We start from the raw sequence: 21,458 nt of genomic DNA, 5'->3' as shown, positions 1-21,458 counted from the left end.
TTGGAAACTTCTACCATAGCATCTTGGGAATTCTTATGCAACTCCTGTCCAAGCACTTACACAACAGCTATTTTCTTTCTACTCACAGTTCTTTGGTTATTATTAATTATTATTAACAGTATTTATATACCACTTTTCGACTAAAAGTTCACAAAGTGGTTTACAGAGAAAAATCAAATAACTAATGGCTCCCTGTCCCAAAAGGGCTCACAATCTAAAAAGATGCAAAAAGAACACCAGCAGACAGCCACTAGAAAAGACGCTGCTGGGGTGAGGTGGGACAGTTACTCTCCCCCTGCTAAAAAGAGGAACACCCACTTGAAAAAGTGCCTCTTACCCAATTAGCAGGGGTGGTTCCAATGCAATAATTTTATTTTATTTATTTATAAGTTTATACCCAACTTTATCTCCCTGGTGGGCATCCAAAGCTATTTCTCTGATACTTGGCACTCTAGCTATGCAAAAGAGTAGTAACACTTCTTAGTTTTTAAAATTCCAAACATTGCACAGAATGAATTGGTTTTCAAAAAATCTCTCACAAGTATGGCATGAGACAGTTTGGGCAAAGGCCACTGCACTAGACCAGGACTTCAACAGGATGTTGATCTTCGTACATTCATGGGTTTGGCACATAGTTCATAGGACTTGCTGGATATCATCTCCACTGAATTATTAGCACTCTGCATCAGAGTTAGTATGAAGACTAACATGATAAAGAAATGTTTTCACTCTCTTGGAGCTTCTAGACAGAAATATGAATCTAACCAAATGTTACATATGGGATAAATCAGAGGTTGAGAATTAAGGATTACTTTTGCTTGTAACCGTGAGCTCAAATGTGTGAATACGTAGCCACTGAATACACAGTGGGGAAGCAGAGGGGGGGAAAACCAGATACAACAACATAAGGCCTGTTCTTTCACAGAATAAGTAAAATATTTACCCGCTCCATGGTTCTTTCTCCATAGGATATGGTCTTTTTCTTGCCTTTCGAATGTCAGAGTAATCCCACTAGAGCAGCAAACTGGAGTCAAGGCAAGAAGTCTAGCAGCAGATACAGAATACCAGTCTCTTTCCCTCACAGCCCATCTTTGGCTCAACATGATATGATTACAGGGTATCAAGTACCTAGAACAACAGAGCCTTTGATTAATACACTGCAATTGTACATTGCTGACCCTCACTTATTTGCTTAACATTACAAGCCGAAGTCTTACAATATGGATAGCTCCGGTTTGTGAATAAAACTGTTGACGAATACACCTACAAGTCATAGTCTCTGGAAATGGGAAAATCCCCAGAAACCCTCAGAAAACCTTCCAGCTCTCTCAGCCTCCATGCACAAACCATATAAATTGGCTCCCTATCTTTGCAAAGGTAAAGGACAACAATTAGCCTAAATCCTACCAGGAAGTGGTTTGTCCATAACAAAAGAGCGATCTTAATCTTTTCCACATCCAGATCACCATTCACCCATCTAGCAATACATACTGGAACCACTGTGTGTCCTACTACATGTGTCAGGACAGAAATCAACAGGTTGTCAAGGCTGCCATGAAATCCTGAGCTGCTCCTAATACCAGGGTTCCAACAAGAACATTGAAATTCCGCACAACTAACAGCCAAGGACATTCCAACACTGTGCCAGAAACCATTTCAGTCCGCTCAGGCTGTGGCTATTGGATAGTAAAGCCAACAGAATCTGATACTATCTTGTCCACTCAACCTTAACATAAAGCATTCAAATCCAAGTCAACCACTAGACAAGTCACCTGGCAAGGGGAAACTGTATCATGATAAGACTACTGCAGCCCTGTCTCCCTACCCCTGCAGCTGTAGCTGCTGCAGCACCCAAAACCTGGCAGGCAATGCTGGGAAAGACCCACCCTTCTGGCCTCAACCTACTAGGTCTCTGTTAACACACACAAGGTCAGGACCTTCCTCCAGGACTGTCCTGGATCAGGTTGTTCTTATTAGTCACTGACCTGGCACTGAACAACAGCAGCTTAAAGCAGACAAGTTGCTGCCAGAACATGGGCTGTCTAAGGACTACGGGGGGAGGGGTGTGTAAGAAAAAGGGATAGTCCATCTATGGTTAACCCTTCTTCCCCATAACAGCCTGCCCAACCACCACTGCTATCTCTCCCCTGACCCATCACCCTCCGTCTCTCCTTCCCAAAGTCCATCTGTATGTAAGAAACACTTAATATACAGTGGCTTCCATGATCCAATTCTTGCTAATACAGTCGCATATTTTAAGAAGTATTGAACAGGTTCCAAGTGTAGGAAGTGCAAATGACTATTTCTGGGCCTCATCTATATAACCAGTTCTTGCTTGGTAGTTCTAAACAAAGTGATCAGAACTTAGTCTTTGATTTTTTTCCCCCTAAAATCAAGTCCACCTTCTGACACAACCTACTTGTCAAAGGTTGGAAAATGCAGTGCAATAGCAAAAAAAAAAAAAGTTCCAAGCGGTTTCACCACTTAAAGTCATCACATAACAAAAATGACTGACCCCCTTAGGGCACTGTTTTGCGTGGTGCCAATTCACATTTACAAGTTACCAGCCTTTCTCGTTAAAAAAAGAATTAAACTGAAATAAGGGATATAAAGCTCACTTGGAAAAATAAATGCCATAAGAAAGCAATCTGACCTGCCAAAAACTTGAGGAATGTTTGAGGGAGGATGCTTTAAAAGATGCTATAAAAATGTCACACTGAAGGTAGAAATTTGCAGCTGGTTAATAGTTTGCTAAAATATATGACTTTAGAAGTCAAAGAGCCTCAAAGTCATGGGCGTGAAAACAGCTTTGCCGTTTTAAAAAACATACTCCAAAAACATACTCCAAATTTTGTCTCTCGTTGCACATCTACAACTGACAGAGGGTGGTTTTTTCAAAAAACATACATGCATGTACGAAGACAGACATGTGTGATTGTCACTACTGACAGTGAATGCAGAGTTTCTTTTCCATGCAAACTGTACAGAAGACATTGTGTACAAAGCTTATACTGCAGTTCCAGGAGAGAGGGTTTGGCTTTACCTTAAAACTAGCTGTAGCATCACATCTTCACAATGCAAGCTGATAAGTGTTCTGAACAATGCCAAGGACACCACACAAAGCTGGAAAATGATAAGCACAGTCAGAACCTGTAACTTTCCATCTTTTCCCAAGATAAAAATTCATTTTGCATGAGAACAGTAGGATATAAGCAGAATGCCGGTACTTTTGTGAGTGATTAGATGCATATTTTACTTCATCTACGCAACATGACCCAAAAAATGTTGATGCTCTGCTTAAAGTCTGCACAGGCAGTTATAAATACAACTTTATACTCTAATCCAGGAGTGCTCAAAGTTTTTGGCAGGAGGGCCACAACATTTTTCTGACACTGTGTTGGGGGGGCGGGGAAAAAAGAATTCATTTCAAATTTGAATAAATTTACATAAATGAATATATTAGAGACGGAAAATGAATGAATTCAATCCAGTTTATGATTCCATTCACCCTAATAAGGGGGGGGGGAGATCTTCATGCCAGTTTATGATCCCATTCACCCTAATAAGGGGGGGGGGGATCTTCCACACTTTCACATACATACACCCGCCTGCTCCCGACCCCTCGCCCTTCCTCCTTCCCTCCCTCGTTTGCTTGGGCAGTATGTGCTCCTGCCTGGCCACCCACTCGCCCATTTGGTTGCCTGCCTGATCGCCCAGCTGCATGCCTGCCTGCCCACCTAACCGACCTTCCTTGCTAGCTAGGGCGGCATGTGCTGCTGCTGTTGCCTGCCTGCCTTCCTGGCTGGCCAGCCAACCAGCCCTCCCTCCCTCTGAGGCATGTGCTGTGGGTTGGGCTGGGCTTCCCTCCCTCCTGCGGGATCTCTCTCTCTCTCTCTCCTGCACTGGGTTGCAGGAGGGGAGGGGAGGGGAGCCAAGCCCAGCCCAGCCCATGGGCAAGGCAGGGAGAGACCTCCCCTCCCCCGCAGGGGATCTCTCTCTCTCTCTCTCTCTCCCCTGCACTCCCCTGGCTCAGGTCGCAGGAGGGGAGGGGAGATGAGCCCAGCTGAGTGGAACCCAGCCCAGCCCCTGGGCAAGGCAGGAAGAGACCAGCCAGCAAGCAGGCAGGGTCTTTTATAGTGGGAAGTAACTTGAGACCTGCAAGTCTCACATTACCTTCCCACTATAAAAGGCCCTGCGCAAGCGCTGGGGCTCATCTTTCCTTCAATGCCACTGAGCTCAGCAGCAGTGAGGGAAAGCAAGGCATGGAGCTCGCACGACAGGCCAGCGTGGGCTGGGGTGAGAGCCGAGTGCCTATTGGAGATGGGGGACCCCTTGGGGGCTGGATGGGGACCCGCAGCGGGCCGCAAGTGGCCCGCAGGCCGGGGTTTGGGCACCCCTGCTCTAATCCATACAGAAATATTTTTACACAGCAAGAAAAAAGGAAGATTTCCATTAAGCCAAATATGAATTGTTATAAAAAACGGAAAGGCAACAAACCCTAAATCCTCAAAAATTTATACAAGTATTCTTTCATTTGGGCTGCCTTAGAATGGAAAAGTCATTCTATGTTATGCCTGGAACACTCTGATTCAGTTGAAAGCTTTTGAAGAAAATGGTTCAGTTCCCCGAGAAACGGAGAAATCTCAAGCCTTCATTTCATCAGATTTTTTTTTTCTAGCGATGAAACATGGCTCCCTAGAAACAAAAGCAAATGTGCTTCTGTACACTACGTAAAACCATAGGACTTGTTTGGTACATTAGATTAATGTTTCCTATATCTTACAACAGAATACGTAGAACACACTAGGGAGGATCTTGAATTTCCATTTTTGAGAGTCATTGTGCTACCATAAATGAGAGTGTTAGAGTTGCATCTTAAGGTTTAGACCAGCCGTTTTCAAAATCTCCAGGAGTCTGAAAACCACTCTAAGTTCTTGCAGGGGCAGCAGCGGAAGGCAGAGACGCGATCCCCAGGACTTCGTTGCTCAGGGGGCTGTAGGGTCTTGGGTGCACTTACTCCAGCCTCCCGGGGGTGCGGGGAGCCCTGCGCGACCTTCTGCAGGGCTCCCTGCAGCATCAAAAGTGAAAGTGGAGCGGTCACACTTCACTTCCGGTTTTGCAGAAGTGGAGCGCGATAGCTCCACTTTCACTTCTGAAGCTGCGGGGAGCCCTGCAGAAGGTTGCGCAGGGCTCTCTGCACCTCCGGGAGGCTGCAGTGCACCCAAGCCCCTGCAGTCCCCTGAGCGGCGCAATCCTGGGGATCGTGCCACTGCCTTCCACTGCCTTCCGCACGCCCCCACAAGAACTTAGAGTGGTTTTCAAACTCCCGGAGAGTTTGAAAATCACTGGTCTAAGCCTTAAGATCACTGGTCTAAGCCTTAAGGGCAGGAGGTCTGGTCTAGAGGGTAGAGCCTCCATTTGCCTGAAGATTAACATCCACAAGGTCGCCAGTTCGAGGCCACCGGCACCGTGCGACCTTGAAGCAGCTGGCAAGCTGCAGCTGAGCTGTTCCATCTGCTCGGAGCGTGGGAGGATGGAGGCCAGAATGTTAAACCAGATCGGAGTGTAACAGCTTGAATGTGGTGGTTCTTGAAAGAGAGAACCTTCTTTCAATTTGTAAAAATCCCTGCGTGGATTTAATAAGCCTGCCTGTGTAAACCGCCTTGAATAAAGTCTTGAATAAAGACCAAGAAAGGCGGTATACAAATACTGTATATTATTATTATTATTATTATTATTATTATTATTATTATTAAGATGGTCTGAGCCTTAAGCCTCCTCCCTGACTCTTTGCTGCCCCCACCCCTTAAGGGGACAGAGGCCAGGGCCCACAGGCTGGGGCGTCGTGATGCCGCAGTCTGAAAAGCCCTGGCTTAGACTGAAATGCCTCTGCCATAGAATCGGAGCAGATTTTATCTAACTCATAGCACATTGTTTCTTTGTCAATGTACAAGTGTCAAAATCTCCCTGCATTACAGCGTGCAGCAGAAATCGATATAGGCCAACCCCAGTAACCATGGTTTCAATTATCCACTGATCAGGAGGATACTGGAGGTGCTCTTTAGAAAGGTAGGGAAAGTGAGAGAAATTGCCAAAAATAGATTTGGCTGAAACCACTGCATTTTCAGGGCTGAAGGCAGCCTTCTGAGCTGCCCGCAGCCTCCTCCTGGTCACACGGAAACTCCTCCTTTCATTCAATGTTGCCCCAGAATGCATCACAACCAAAAAGAGAATGCATCATAATGCATTCTGGTGTGACAATTAGTGAAAGGAGAAGCATTGGTGCAACCAGGAAGAAGGTGCAGGCAGCTTGCAAGACTGCTTGCAGCCCTGAAATGCAACAGTTTCACTGTGCTATGGTAGGAACAGCTGTATTTGGCAATTTCCTTCACTTTCCCTACCTTTTTAAAGGGCATCTCTGGTATCTATGGATTCACAGTATCTGTGCAGCAGGTCCAGAACAGAATCCCCAAGGTTACTGGGGCACGGCTGTATTTGCATTTTATGTGCATTATGCAGTAGTACAGGTTGAACCTAGTTACGCATGAAATTTTTATCTGTGGATCTGGCTCAATATGGATCCCCCAGACCTCCGTTGAGCCAGATCCGGCCCAACCCAAGGCCTCTGGAGACGACCTTTATGGGTCTCAGAATGGCTTCAGAGGTCCTAGAAAGTTTTTGGTTGAAAACCAAAGGTCCTAGAAGGACACTTCCAGAGACCATTCTGAGGCCCAGAACAGCCAAGTATGGCCTCTACAGACATCAGAACAGCTCTAGTTGTGTTTGTAGCCCCAGTGGGCCAAAAAAACCACAGATTTCATTATCCATGGTTTTTTGTATCCGCAGGGGGTCCAGGAACAGATCCCCCACAGATACAGAGGCACCACCTGTATATTCATTCACATGGATAAGGGCACCATGCACAGGTCAGATTATTAGATATGAGGATTAAGTATTGGACCTCCTTAGTACCCTCTGCTAGCCCACTCACCAACAGTTTCATGACTGAAAGAGAGGGAATGTATGTTGTCATCGTCAACCTTCTCTCCTGTTATTCTGCTCCACTTAGTGACAGGGAGAAGCAGAATATCAGAACCACTCTGAATCACATGGTTCAAATATCACTTTGAAGCACTATTAGAAATGAATGCTTAGTGTGTAGGGAAGAATGGAAGACCAGGAGAAAAATACACACACACCGTTGCCTGAATCATGCAACATGCGGGTTTCCTGACATATCATCATATCTTTGTAGGTTATCCCCAAGTCAAGAGGAAACAGTTTAACAGCCCAATCCTGAGCTCCCGTGGCATGAAGCTACAGTGGCAGTGAAAATGGCTGCCGCCACATTCTACACGCCACAGGCTACCACAGGCGGCACCTTGGGAGAAGAGGACTTTCGTCCCCTTCTCCCAGATAAGGGAAGTAGCACCGCAATGGGGCTACTCAATTCACGGGCGACTAGGTAAAGGCATTTGTGTAGAGTGCTGAGCCCCACATGAATGGACAGGATCCGGTGGAGCAGAGCTCCACCAGACCTGCCCCCTCCCTCCCCCTGGCCTGCCTCCTGACCACCCTCTCCCCGCCCTCCGCCTGCCTCCCCCCTCTCCAGAATGCCTCCTCCCCGCCTCCCCCCACACTCCCACTTTCCTTACTGTGGCTCGGCGGGTCCATGCACCCGCCAAATGGCGGAGGTTGGGTGCCCGCCCAGCGCTAGCCCAGTGCCGGCCAGCGCTGGGCTAGTGCAGAAGCTGGTCCGGCGTTAGGCCTCGCAAATGTGCCTTATGGCACTTTTGCGACAGCGCGCACTGGGAGAAAGCCGGTGTGTCAAGCTCAGGATTGGGCTCCAAGTCTCCCTTCTCTAGTTGCAGCAGCAGCCATTCATTTGGCTTTTTGTTTCAACACTGTGCTGAAGAATGTGGACTTTACCCCAATCAAAAATGAAGGATCACAGAATTCACAGAAATGGAAAAAACAGGAGGTGGGAGAAAAGATGGATTTGATGGAGGGGGAGAAAAGGCCTCAAATCGTGAGAGAAGGGAAAGGGATTCATACTGCTGTTCAAAGGACAAAGTGCCTGTATGTTAAACCTCTCAATGACTACAAAATAATGCATGGCGCTCTTGTGCTGCAGGAACGTGCTGAGAGCTGCAGCACTGGTTTTCCTACTTGGCCTACTTGGTTTCCTACTTGGCTTAGTTCGGCAGCAGAGAACTCATTTAGCATCACTGCTGCATTTTGGCAACCCTCCTGAGTTGCTCGTGGTGGGAGAATTCTTGATAATACCCACCCCACTGTCTGTGGAAACAAATAATTACGGTTCAGCAGAGACACCAACATTAGCAAGTTGTCAGCGGCTGAAGACATTTGGGAGCATTGAGCATAGGTCTGTTTTGCAGCCAAGTTTCAGAAGCAAGCATCTATATGCATATGAACTCCCTACTTGAAAATGCGTTTGCAGTGTTTTTCGGGTGTTTGTTTGTTTGGTGGCCCGAGGTGACAGCTGTAATACACAAATTTAATGCACATACTGATTGCCTGGCTTCTTCTGCAGCTCAACACATATGCTACTCTGCATTTCTCAGATGCAGGAGTGCCTTGTGCATCCTTTAACAGGAAACAGGTACCAGCCAAAAAGGAGGTCAAAAAGGGTAGCCTGCTGAACGCAGACTGAAGCAGGTGTTCCTGCTTTCTGCTTGAGATTAACCTACTTGAAAATAGAAGCTGCTATTATACGAGTAACTATTTCAGTGACTTAATTAACATGTCACAATTATTTTCAGAAGGGGCTCTTGGCAGCCTTTTCAATGCCAGGGAAATGCTTTATGGTGCAAAGACGAAGGACGGATCAAGCTGGTCTTGGTGATAGCATTACTACTATTGACAAGCAACATCATTATACCGAGTTGGGGGGGAGGGACTTGCTACCCCAGTTGTAGATGGGAGAACCATTCCATTTTTCTAGCTGGAACAAGGCAAGAATGAAATCTTGCTTGGAGATACACTAACGAAGAGGGGAAAAAATCACCTGGCAAGTTTGTGTTTCAAACTGGTTTCAAACTGTTAAAAATACGACAGCATTAATATTTTTACAAACCCTCCAGATATGCCACTTCTTTTTTAATCCCTGAGGGCACAGAGGAGAACACCACTATCCCATTCACTGGCAAGAAAAGCACTCCAAACACCAATTCAGTTTTACACTATTTCAAGGCTGATTTTACTGCTGACTCATTGATTTTAATGTTTACTTTAATTGTTTTATTGCTTTAATTGTTTACTGTTTACATAATTAGATTTTATTGTATTTCTATGGGTTTTTTTTTATGTGGTGAACCATCTTGAGGAATCAGCCTAGGCTAGAGAACTGGATATAAAATTAAAATGAAGACAAATTAAATATCTAAAGAGGGCTCACAATTGGGCACCACCGCCATCAAGCATCCTATACAAAATGCTAATACCAGCTCCCCGATTCATCTGGATAGTGCTGTGTCCAAGATGACTGGAGACTTCACATGAGAATCTCTGCATGTGCTTAATTTAAACGACATATGTGCTTTGCCCTCAAGGTTGCAAAATAGATCATGATTGGATTGTATGAACAAACATCGATGCCTTCCCAAAGCAAACAGCAGCCTGCTCCAAGGCAAGAATTTGGGGCTCAGGAGAGCTATGGCAGGGCCAAGGAGAAACTACTGTTTATGTTGTTTGAACTTGTGGAGAGCAGCTTTCTAGATCTGCAGACAAGAATGGTTAGACTCACATAGGAGTTCAAAGCTCAAGTTCATTATGGATGCAATGAATGACCTTAAGATACATTACTCTCTCCTCCCACATTCTCCATTTTTGTAAACAGAATTGGACTGACGTCTTTAATGCTGGAAGGATGGGGCATGGATAGGAAAACATTTAGGGGCAGGGGTGGTCCAAGACCTCCTGTGCCTAAGGCTGCATGCCAAATGCTGCCCCCCTTACCCAATGCTATGCCAGCCTCTGCTCCTGCCATTCTCTGATGTTCTCACTCCTTCCCTCCTACATTTCTTCTTCCTTTTCCAATCGAGGGACTGGAAGGAAAAGGCAGAGCAGTGCAGGCAAGTAGGTAGATAGAGATGGGTGCTCCCCCCCCCCCAATCTGACTGCTTCAGTTGGCCTCACGTATAGGCCAGCCCTGTGTATGGGTTCAGTGAATGGTCTGGAAACACTCAGTGATGCAGCTTTACTGAAACTAAAGATGGGGAGGGGAGAGATTGACTGGATGAAAGGCTGGCAAAGAACTCTACACAAATCATTCCATGGAACATTTTCATAAATGAATTAGGGAATACAGCAATTACTGTGGCTTCTCGTTCTGTACTGTTCTAGCAAAAGAAAGCCATGAGGTTTCTCCCAGTCTCCTGCAAACTGTTATTTTCCAAAGGAAGCCAGATAAGTGCCTAACTGCAAAGCTGGTTCAGTGGAAATCTGAGCACAGTGTTTTGTCCAAGAAAAAGGAGGTAACAGGCATCTAAATTGTCAGAAGTGCATGCAGATTATTGGCCTGAAGCACTGTTGCATTCAAGTTTGAGAGCCAGTCAGTCAGTAATTTAGGTGGGCCACGAAAGGCTCCATTTCATCTCACCCGAAATGGAGTGTTTATGCGGCTTGTAAGGGTGTCCAGGATAAACACATTCTCATGACGGTGCAGCAGGATGAAACGAAGGAAAATCTGAAGTAAAGCTGGCTCTGAAACACTCCGCAGAAAGAGATCCAAATATGCCGTTGTAGTCATTACCTCCTCCACAGTCACCTAGAAATGAACACACAATAATCACAGACCATATCAACCTCATCTCTCTGATTATATAGTCTGGTGACCTCCAGAATGACCCTGCAATAGGATGTGTGTATAATCAGCACAATCTGTCTACTTTTAAATACGCTGGCTAGACTTACTTTAAACAAAATACACACACATACACACACCCCTACCTTGTGTGCCATTTTGATTAGCTAATAACAGTGTAAGAATATTGCTGCCATGCTGGAAAGGAAAGCAAACTGGCAGCCCCACCTGCCAAATAACCATAAAATCCTTTTCTTCCAGTACTGGACCTTATCTTCAAGCACTTATTTGCCACCATACCAAGCAAGTCTTCTGTTTGATATTCACAGAAGAGATCCACAACAGGTACAAGGCTTATAAAAATCCTGCTGCTCTGTTTTCTTTAGTTTTCCTTCCTTTCTACGGCTGAGCTGAGTCAGAAAGAACATCACCTGTTTCCACAGTCCACTATGGAAGGTGGAGATCCACAAATCATTCTATAGCCAGCCATAAGAAAGCTCAGGTTGTGTATGCAGCACTCTAACACTGGACTACTACATTTTACCACCTTATTCTATACCAAGAAGTAACTGTGGTTATAACCTTAAGCTAGCTGTAGGTTTCCCTACAAGGCAGTGTGCCTAAGCAGCATTGAAGGTGTACCAGCAGGTAACTAGTGTCTACTTCTAGCTCACTGTCCTAATCCCACAATGAAGCAAAATGTATCCCAAGGTAAAATGCCACAAAAAGTGGTATATATACACCAGCCATAAGTTTCCTATCATACCTTAGCTTCAAAGAGTGAATATTTGTGTTTCTAATAGGTATTTATTAACTCATTTCTATGCTTCTTTCAACCAAATTATCAATGTTGCTGACCAAGAAATAGTAATACAAGAAAAAGAATGGTATTAAATAAAAAAATGCAGTTTAACACAAGAGAATTAAAAACTCTTCCAGAATAATATTAACAGTATTTATATATGGCTTTTCTAAAACAAATTCACAAAGCAGTTTACAGACAAAATCAAATAATTAAATAACTGGAAATGTTCTCAGCCTCGACCTGTACAATCTCCCTGCAAAGAGGTTCTATAACTGTGGTGCCCCCATTAAGATGGCACTGTCCCTAGTACCTACCAAACCAGTAGTACACTTGCCGTTTACGGAAAGGGGCAAATGCCCAAGGTACAGAGCCCCTCATGACCCTAAGACCACACAGAAGCCTTACTGAGACTCCTGACGCAGTCGGAAATTGTGCTTCTGATTTGCTGGAAGCACAGTTTAAGAGTGCGGGGAAGCCTCAGATGGCTTCCCCAGTTTGTCCTGGAATCATGTAAAGCTCCATTGCTATCCGGTGAGTGGGGGGCAGCAGCAGCATCTTACGGGGGGGGGGCGCCATTGCAGACCTTTGCTCCAGTTGTGGGGCTGGGGAAGTCCACCACTCTGCCAAACATACATCTGCTAAAGGCCAGCCAGAGAACAGGGCCTCTGCAGACAATCATAGCACTTGGACAGGTTCATTTGGATGAAGACAGCCATTAAGAGTACCTTTAAAGTTTTAAATAGTCTAGCTGCATTATACCAGCACTTTAAATTGACCAAGAAGAAAATTGTTAGCAAATGAAGTTGGTATAATACAAGTGCAGTATGTTCTGACTATCTTGCAATAGGTTCCGACTACCAGCATTTTGCACTGATTGTAGCTTCTGAACAGGTTCTTCAAGTTCAAAAGTATGGCAATCTGTATACAACTAGAATACGGACAGCTGAGACTAAATCTGCCTTTTTCAGATACAGCCATAGTTGGTATACCAACCTAAGTTGGTAAAAAGTGCTCCTGGCTACATCAGTCACCTTGGCAGCCAGAGACAATGCTGGGTCCAATATCTCCAAACTACATACTTGAACTTTTAAAGGAAGGCAGCTCCAACACCACTGTCCAGAGTGGAAGACCCCAAATCAACAGTGCTTTCATATTGTCTACATTAAATTTGATTGCCATCATCCAGACAAGAACTGCAACTCATTGCAAATTTCTACTTTCTCTGGAAGATCAGATGTCGGAAGCAAGAGATAGAGACATGCAACAATTATATACTGATGACACTTCTTCTGGATGACCTCTTTCAGCAGCTTCATGTAGTAAAGCTTCATGTGCTCTATTAAAAAGCACAGGAAACAATTTAGACCCCTTTGGAAATTCATAACTGAAAGGCTACAGGGTAGGACAGAAGTCTCCAAACCCGGCACAACCTTCTGCAATAGGCCCCCCAAGAAGCTCCAAAGTCACCACAGAACAGTGCCTATGGACTCTCACCTCAGCAAAGCAGCCCAGAAGAATACAGTGCCACACAGTCTTTGATACTTAGTCTTTGATCTAGACCTCCCCACATCCATCTCCAGCACATGTCATCCACTAGGGCTACTGGCTGTATCAGTCCAAAAACGAGGCATGTCCTGGACTAGTAAGGATCCAGAACACCAGAAGATAAGCTACTACTATGTGCTTTAATATATTGCCCAGAAACCATGAGTCTGAAAGCAGGTGTTAGCAAAATCACATGTATCTAGGGTAGATCTCCTTGGGAGGGAATGCTATTTGGTAGTGGGAATACTCATATCTCAGGCCTGACTTACCAGCTTCAATTAACCAAAAGGGGCAAGGTTCAAAAGCACAAGCGATATGTTTCAAACATTCAAGTAATCTGGCTGCATCCTCAAGCACAAGAAACTGGCACATGACCAGACATAGCAATGAGTGTATCTCTCTTACCCCACTTCAACATAAGCAGCACATGTTACTCTGATAATGGAGAATTTTAAACCTAGATTACCAATAGGCACCAAATATCCTGGAAAAACTTGTGGGTCCTGCAGCGCGGACATAAAGTCAGTAGTTTCAAAACTAGACACATATGGTCTTAATGGGCAGGAAGTCTGGTCTAGAGGGTAGAGCCTCCATTTGCCTGAAGATAACATCCGCAGGTTGCCAGTTCAAGGCCACCGGCACCACGCGACCTTGAAGCAGCTGACAAGCTGAGCCGAGTTATTCCATCTGCTCTGAGCATGGGAGGATGGAGGCCAGAATGTTGTGACCAGATCAGAAAGAAACATCTGAATGTTGTGGTTTCTTGAAAGATAGAAACCTTCTTTCAAATTGTAAAAATCCCTATGGGGATTTAATTAGCCTGCCTATGTAAACCGCCTTGAATAAAGTCCGAGGAGAAATCTGAGGACCAAGAAAGGCAAATACCTGTATTATTATTATTATTATTATTATTAATAATAATAACAATAACAATAACAATAATAAGCTTAAAGAACCTACACAAATGCACATAGATCTGCCTATATGAAAGGAAGCATTAGTCTTCTTTTGTTTACTATTCTTAACCGGATGAAAGAGGAGAAGTATTTTATTCTCCAAGCTCCAAGACAGCAAGCTGTCACTTAAAAAGCTTAGAGGATTTTTTTAAGTACTCTGATGGTATTTGCATAAAACGCTATATTAAAAAGAGTATTTTCATACAGAATGTAAGTCCCTCGTTCACAGCTATCACACCTCCCAGGTATTTTTTTATTAAGCATTTTCTCAGACCAATCAAAAGCACATGTCATTCTCTACTAGTAAAATCATGCCAGGTGTCATTCAACCACCAACCCGCCACATGCTCAGTACAGTAAGCATATTTGGGAGTTATGTATTTACACATTTGTGATACCACATGGTGATACATATTTGTGATGCCATACGGTAAATACTGTATATTTACTATGTGGTATCAAAAATATTTCCACTGTAGCCACAATTCTGTCTCCCTTTTCCTAAGTTCTATATTTTGAACAGGTAAAGTCACATTAAAATTACAGGCAACCTGATCAGAGCAGAGTTACAAAGCAAAATGTATTGTCTCTCAAGCCAGTTTTAGAGGTTTCTCACCTTAAACCATAACTCCCAAGATTTTTTTTTTTTAAGGAGACAGAAAAAGATACAAAATGCTACATCTTGTATTCCATACCTTGCGCTTGCTGGATCTGCAACCTCCAGCAATGCATTATTTATGAGCCAGAGAGGCATACTCCACACTCTTCAAATAGAATGGAAGACCGAGTACCTGAACAAATGAACTTGCAGACTAACCTTGATGCTGACAATAGTGTTTACACATTTATAAAAAAAGGAAGGGAGGTAGGAAGTTGATAGCATCTCCTGGGTATAAGTTGTCTTAAACTTTTCCAGTCCCCCCCCCCCCAAAAAAAGTTTTAAAAGTTTTCCAAATCTGCAGTGTCATGTTCCTATTGTACATGTGTACAATAGATCAGGGATGTCAAACAAGTTTCATATAGTGGGTCAAAGAGTATTCATGACACCTGCTGAGGGTCGTAACTGATGTCATTAAGCAGATGAAGGCCAGAAATAAGCACTTTGTTCTTACACAGAAACTCACTAGCTGCAAATAACAGAAGAGAAAATGTGCAAATCTTAAGATTTCAAGATACAGGACAGCCAATTATGACATGGGCCATCCTTTCAGCAGTGCTGCTTCTACCGAAGAGTCACATCACAGCTCAGAAGCTGAGAGGCGATCTGCAGAGTGACTCCCCAGCAGAAATGGTGTTGCTGAAATGGCAGCCTGTAAGATAATTAGGCTCTCCCAACACTCTCAGCAAACCTCATCTCTCCCTCTCTCACCTCCCTTTGGTCTGCTCCCCCCCCCCACCCTCTAGCGTTCCTTGCCTTCTGAGCTCCTTCCAGCTCTCCCTCTCAGAAGATCAGAAGAAGTAACACTGCTGAAGGGGTGGCACTGTTGCAGCCCAATAAACCTGAAGGCTAGATAAAGGGTTTTCAGGGGCCACACCTAGCCTGCAGGCCTCATGATTGATACCCCTGCAGTATGCTCTGAATATTAAGCCAGAAAAAGATAACTCACTCAATTTTATAAAGGTAAGATTAAGCCAGATGAAAATAAGTCAATTATTTAAAAAAAAATATATACTCACAACAAATCTTGAGAATTTTCTGAAGGGGCAGTCAGGTACTGCTGGCATGATTTGAATTGCTAGGTACTCACCTGGCAATCCTATAATTAAAACTTCCACATCCTGAGCAATGCTGAGATACTTAATTGCACAGATTGAACCCATGGGGGGGCCTGGCTTGGTATCGCAACAACTTACCCGATGGCCGTGCCTGGGTCTCAGGAGGTTGTATGTGGCTTCCAGTCTCTTCAGAAGGCCTCCCAATGGTGACTGGAAAGCACTTCCAGTTTGTTGGCAAACTGGAAAGGTATTCCAGTTGTATCTGGGAGGCCTTCTGAGGCGCGAGGATGTCATGTGTGGTCTCCCTGTGCAGGACATCTCCTGGATGTGACTAGAAGCCACTTCTGATCATGTCCAGGAGGTCCTTTGTGGCCCTGCAGTCACGCGCTTGGCATCTACAGATATTCAGCTCTGCAGATAAGCCCACTATATATAAATACTCTTAACAACAACAACAACACTGTATATAAATTCTTTTAAAAACAACAACATTCTGAGGCACTAAGCAAAAGGTGCCAACTCTGGATTAAGGTCTAGCAACCCCCCAATCTGAAAAAGCTCTGCAGCCTCGACAGTGGTTTCTACACCAAGGATGTGCAGGCTTTAGGCTTCTGTCAGCTACTTCTCTTTGCCAGAGACTTCAGAACTACAAGAATGAAATGATGGCTTCAGGAGGTAGAGCACACTGCAAAATTATAACTTGTACAATAATTTATATACACACACTCTCAGTAGTACATTCTGCTCAATAACACAGGCCAACACATTTTGCTTCCTTAAACGTTACACCAATTCCTGGGTGCATTTGGGGTGCCGATTCCAAAAATGGCATCCGTTTTGCCTTATCACGTCTAGTTTTGGAGACACGGCATAGCTTCACGGCATGGTGAATGGTTCGAGCAGCTTCCTCATGAGGAAGCCTACACCATAGCTTCCCCATGAGGAAGTTGCTTGAACCGTTCGCTAATGAGGCTATACTATATCTCCAAAATTAGACGTGACAGGGCAAAACAGATGTCATTTTTGGAATCGGCACCCCACATTCATATCAAACCACTATAAAGTTTGAAAAAACTTTCCTGCCCCTCAATTTTGTAGGCCTGTGTAATCCATCCATGCCCCAAACAAGACCAGGTTGGGGTCTCAACCTGGGCTGCACGACTCAGGGAGGACACAAGAAAAATACTGAAGTTAATGAGGCGGGGGGGGGGGGGCAAAAGGATCAGGAGTGACTTTAGATCACCACTGCAGCAGCTGGTAGCTCCAGCATGACCATCAGCCTGTGGTCCTATTCTAAATGTTCTTCCTCCCTGACAGCAGCTCTCCATGCCTTATTAAAAACCGCTTCTGAAACAATTACACTATTATTTTAATAATAACTTTCATTAAACATTTAAAAGGAAACAAGTCACTGTGTAACATCATCACTGAAACTTGATAAAAGAGTGTCAACGGCAAATTTTGGTGCTATGTGAATTAGACACTGCTGAAAAATGAACAAAGGAAGTCCTACCAGGCACACTCATAGATGTACCTGGATTTACTGAGGATCAGAGAGTTTCTTCCCACTTGTACTCCATATGACAAAGGACAGGATATTATTCATAGAGAAATATTTACTACTCTGAAAAAAGTTGTGTTGTATATGTTGCATTTCTTTTCAAGGTATGATAGTAAGCTTTGGTGTGGCAGGCCTATCTCAAAAACTTTTGAAATGGAAATGCTTTGCAATGGGGAATTTCTCTGGCAGAAAAAAAAGATGAAGAAAAAGTGAATGCAAAACAGAGTCCTGTGCTGACACAGCAGAGGACCAATGGAAGAGCACGGGGGGAATAGCAGAGAAGAATAGCACAGAAACAGAAAAATGCTGCAGTAGGGGCAGGGAAAGATTTTTTAAACACAACAGGACTAAACTTGCCATGTTTTTGTTGTCCTAAGGCACACTGGTTACATGCACAGCTGAGACGAGCTTGGATAGGAGGAAAGAACTCTGTAGATCAGAATTCTTAGATAGATCGGGGGGGGGGGCATATCTACAGATCCTGTATCCATATATTCACTTATCCACGGACTGGGTCCAGTCCTGTCCCCCCTAGAGCACACACCTCCTCCAGAGGTGAGGTGAACTTCACTCCCCTTTGCCTCTGGGGGGCGGCTTCCCCCGGACTGTGGGGACAGGCATTCACCTATATCCATGGTTTCAGCTATCCGCAGGAGGTTCCAGAACAGAACCCCCATGGATAAGGGGGCACACTTATATGTATGTAGTAACAAGCACTGATGAAAGTGGCACTATTTCATATTGTTATATACTGCCCACTCCTCCATAAATGGCAATATTCCATGGCAGCATTACCAGGTTTATATATTTATCTTCAAATACGTACACTACCTTCCAGTCAAAAAAAGGCCCCACAAAAGCTCACAACTTTAATAAAACATAACTAACAACAACAACTTCATCAATAAAACCTACAAAAAAGGTGACGAAATAGAGCAGCAGAACAGCACGCTCAAAGAAGAAACAGCAAACAAGTCGATCAGTGGCACAAACATCAAATGAAATATTAAAGGCACGTTGAAACAATGTTTGTTCAGACTTTCTAAAAATTGGCAGGGAAGTGGGTACCTAGGTTGAAAAGATGAGGGCGTTCCAAAGCCTGGACACCACCACTGAAAAAAAAGCCCTGCCATGAGAACCCACCAGATGGTAGTGGGACATGGATCAAATCCTCCTCAATCGCAGCAGGCGGGCAGAATCACATGGGAGAAGCCTATCTTACAAGTTTAGCCCCTTTGGTTGAGACAGCAGTGGTCTTTGTAATACTTGCTAAACAAAGCAACACGTAAGTGGAAGCAAGGAGGCATGGCCACACCGCAGCAGATCACCCAGAAAGCAACAGAGGTACTTCTCCCCCCAGCCACTTGCTTTGGCCAGCTCCAGTTAAAAACTCAGTTTGCCGATCCTGTTTCTGCTGCCTCTTTGCCCTCCATCCCAACAAAGGGATAGGCAACAAGTGCTTGGAGGGAGAACCTACTGTCATTTGCTCCCATCAAACAACTATCCGGCGCTACTAGTCTAATAAAGAAACAACCAGCTATCATTAATACTACTTTGAACTTAACTTGGGCACACCTGCCCTCTTCCCCCTAAAGAATCTATCTCATAAGAGTCTAACATACTCCATTCAAAAATGAAAGAATGGGAAGGCCCCAGATCTGGATGAAAACAAAGCTAGCTAACCTCACAATGTTCCTGGATACCACCAGTTCTTTCTCCAGTGATAAATATCACTACTTGTGATATTTACTACCTTGTCACTACTTGTGACAAAATTTTACACTGTATTGACTACATGTAAGCTGTTTCTCCATTCCTGAACAAAGGCAAAGCTCTTCAAATCTACCCAGAATGACACGGCACTTGTAAGTTCCACCAGTTTCAATGGCAGAGAGTTCAGCATGGTTAACTCTCTCTCTCTCTCCATTTGAAATAACTGGGACTGACTTTTCCTGGATTGTATACAATGATCAGGATGCAAGAAGGTGCTTAGCTTTACTGCACTCTGCTCACAGACAGCTTTTAAAACTCATCAAAGTTTCAAAGCAGGGTGTGAGTTTGTGAGGAGGAAGCTGTTCAATATCCAAAGGCACTTTACAGTTGTCTGCACCTTGGCCATAGTCTGTAACTGAAAATGTACTAACTGTGTGTGCATGTACATCTGTCAATTGTGGTTTAGACAATCTGGATGAAGTAAGATTTTCTTCTCTGCAGGGAACTATATTTGCTGAAGAGTCAGGTACGTAGCCAGGAGTGCTCCTGGATCCAGCCTCACCCTTAAAAATGCAGATGTCAGGCTTGTCTTCCCCCCCCCTTCCACAGAGGCAAATGTACAAACTTTAAAACTATATCTTAACACAGTAAAACTATGACACAAATACAATAATACAGAAAACAAAAAATAAGGCACAGCACGGAAGAAAACTGTGGCTGCAGCTACCACCCCTGGATAATAACCTCAGCAATTGGACTTCCATTCAACTAGGAATAAAAGCTTTTACAAACAATCAGGTTTTGACTTGTTGGTGAATGTCATTCGATTTCCCCTTTGGGAGTGGTTCCATAGAAATTTTGATGGGGAAAGCTCTGTTGCTTGCTCCCATGGCTTTTAGTTGAGGATACAATTCAATATGAAAGAGTTCTCTCTGCAGTTTTTTGTGGGTGGGAAAGAACCTGCAGGTGAAAATTTTCCCTAAGATATACCAGTTGTAATTTTAACTAGAAACTGTAGGTTTTTCTACTGTTATTCCTGCTCTGGTAACCCCAAATCTTACTGCAATACAGTATGTGTTACTGATGGACTGGTTTCCAAGACCAGTTTTAGCAAAGGGCCATAGCCCAGTGGTAATGCCTCTGTGCTGTATGCAGAAGGTCCCAGGTTCAGACCCCAGCATCTGCAGGTAGGGCAGAGAAAAATGCCCATCTGAAACTCAGGAGTACTGCTGTCAGTCAGTGCTGACACGGACCATCGGTCTAACACAGTTTAAGACTGCTTCTTACAATCCCAAGTCTGATCTGGAGGTACAGAAGCATATAAAGATCAATGTAGACCATCTACCAGTGAATTCCAAAGCACAGATCCAAGTGCTAGATTTGATCTTTAAAGCAACATACTGCCTAAACCCAGCAACTCTTAGTTTTAAGATGTTCTGAGAGACTATTTGCAGAACGTTGGCAAAAGACTCATTCCTGTTTCTTCTGCTGATCATGATGATGAACACCTTTCCCCAAAAAACTATGCAGGCAGAGCGGCAGGGTAACCCACAGAACTGGAAGACAGAGTCTGCACCTACTCACTCCAGAGTGAGTTTAGGAGCAGCTGGCTCAAGACAGACTCACAGACTGGCAATACAATCCTGCTGCAGGTCGCTGCTTTGTCCCTATTTCTCCACCTCAGTTAAATAAAGCTGAAGAACATTTAAGAAAAGCTCTACTGAAATAGATAATTTAAAGCAAACCACCTCAGGCTTCCTGTGACGGGTGTGGGTTTCTGCAGGGTTCTGGCAAAGGACTAGATGGGTCAGACCTAGTTAGTAAATCTAGATAAAAACAAGATAAATCTGAAAGTTTCCCCAGGGGGAAAAAGATTGTGCTTTTCCTTAATACACCTGAAAAGGAACAGCCTAAGATGATGCTGTAAAAGATTCAGAAGCAACAACTTGGGTCACCAGAAAATAAAAAAGCAGGCACTGCAGATCTCCGGCGCAAGTTCAGATTATGGGAACTACTCTTCTCAGCATATTCCAGTTTCAAAGTGAATCCATGCCTGATTCAAGCATTCTGCTTTAATGTGGCTACCAATGGAAAGTGCTGCCGTGCAGTTGGAGTTTAGGTTGCTGCAAAAGTATTTAAAATGTTCTTTCTATGTGAATCCAAAATCACATAAAATACAACTGCTGAGCCCCGAGTATGTCCAGCCACAGCACCAGATATGCCCTATGCAGAAAAAGCAGGTAAACATTTATGAAGAATTACTTGCAGAAGCACTGTGCTTGGATACTTCCTTAAGTACACAGTAAACAGTTATGCAGTGCTCTAATCTAAATTGCA

General features: G+C 44.1%; 1 protein-coding gene across 1 annotated transcript in view; it reads right to left on the bottom strand.

The window, feature by feature from the left end:
• The window catches only part of FHIP1A (FHF complex subunit HOOK interacting protein 1A), a 113,447-nt gene that overhangs the window by 20,878 nt on the left and 71,111 nt on the right, over positions 1-21,458 (bottom strand). The window contains exons 6-8 of the mRNA XM_066632979.1: positions 10,622-10,789; positions 3,044-3,123; positions 944-1,128 (exon numbers count right to left, since the gene is read on the bottom strand). Of these exons, the coding sequence (XP_066489076.1) occupies positions 944-1,128; positions 3,044-3,123; positions 10,622-10,789 (433 nt within the window). The remainder of the gene's footprint in view (positions 1-943; positions 1,129-3,043; positions 3,124-10,621; positions 10,790-21,458) is intronic.

This window comes from Tiliqua scincoides, chromosome 6, assembly GCF_035046505.1.
Source record: "Tiliqua scincoides isolate rTilSci1 chromosome 6, rTilSci1.hap2, whole genome shotgun sequence".
In the NCBI taxonomy this organism is placed as follows: Eukaryota; Metazoa; Chordata; class Lepidosauria; order Squamata; family Scincidae; genus Tiliqua; species Tiliqua scincoides.
The sequence above is the reverse complement of the archived record's forward strand: the minus strand, read 5'-3'. Positions and strand labels throughout refer to the sequence as shown.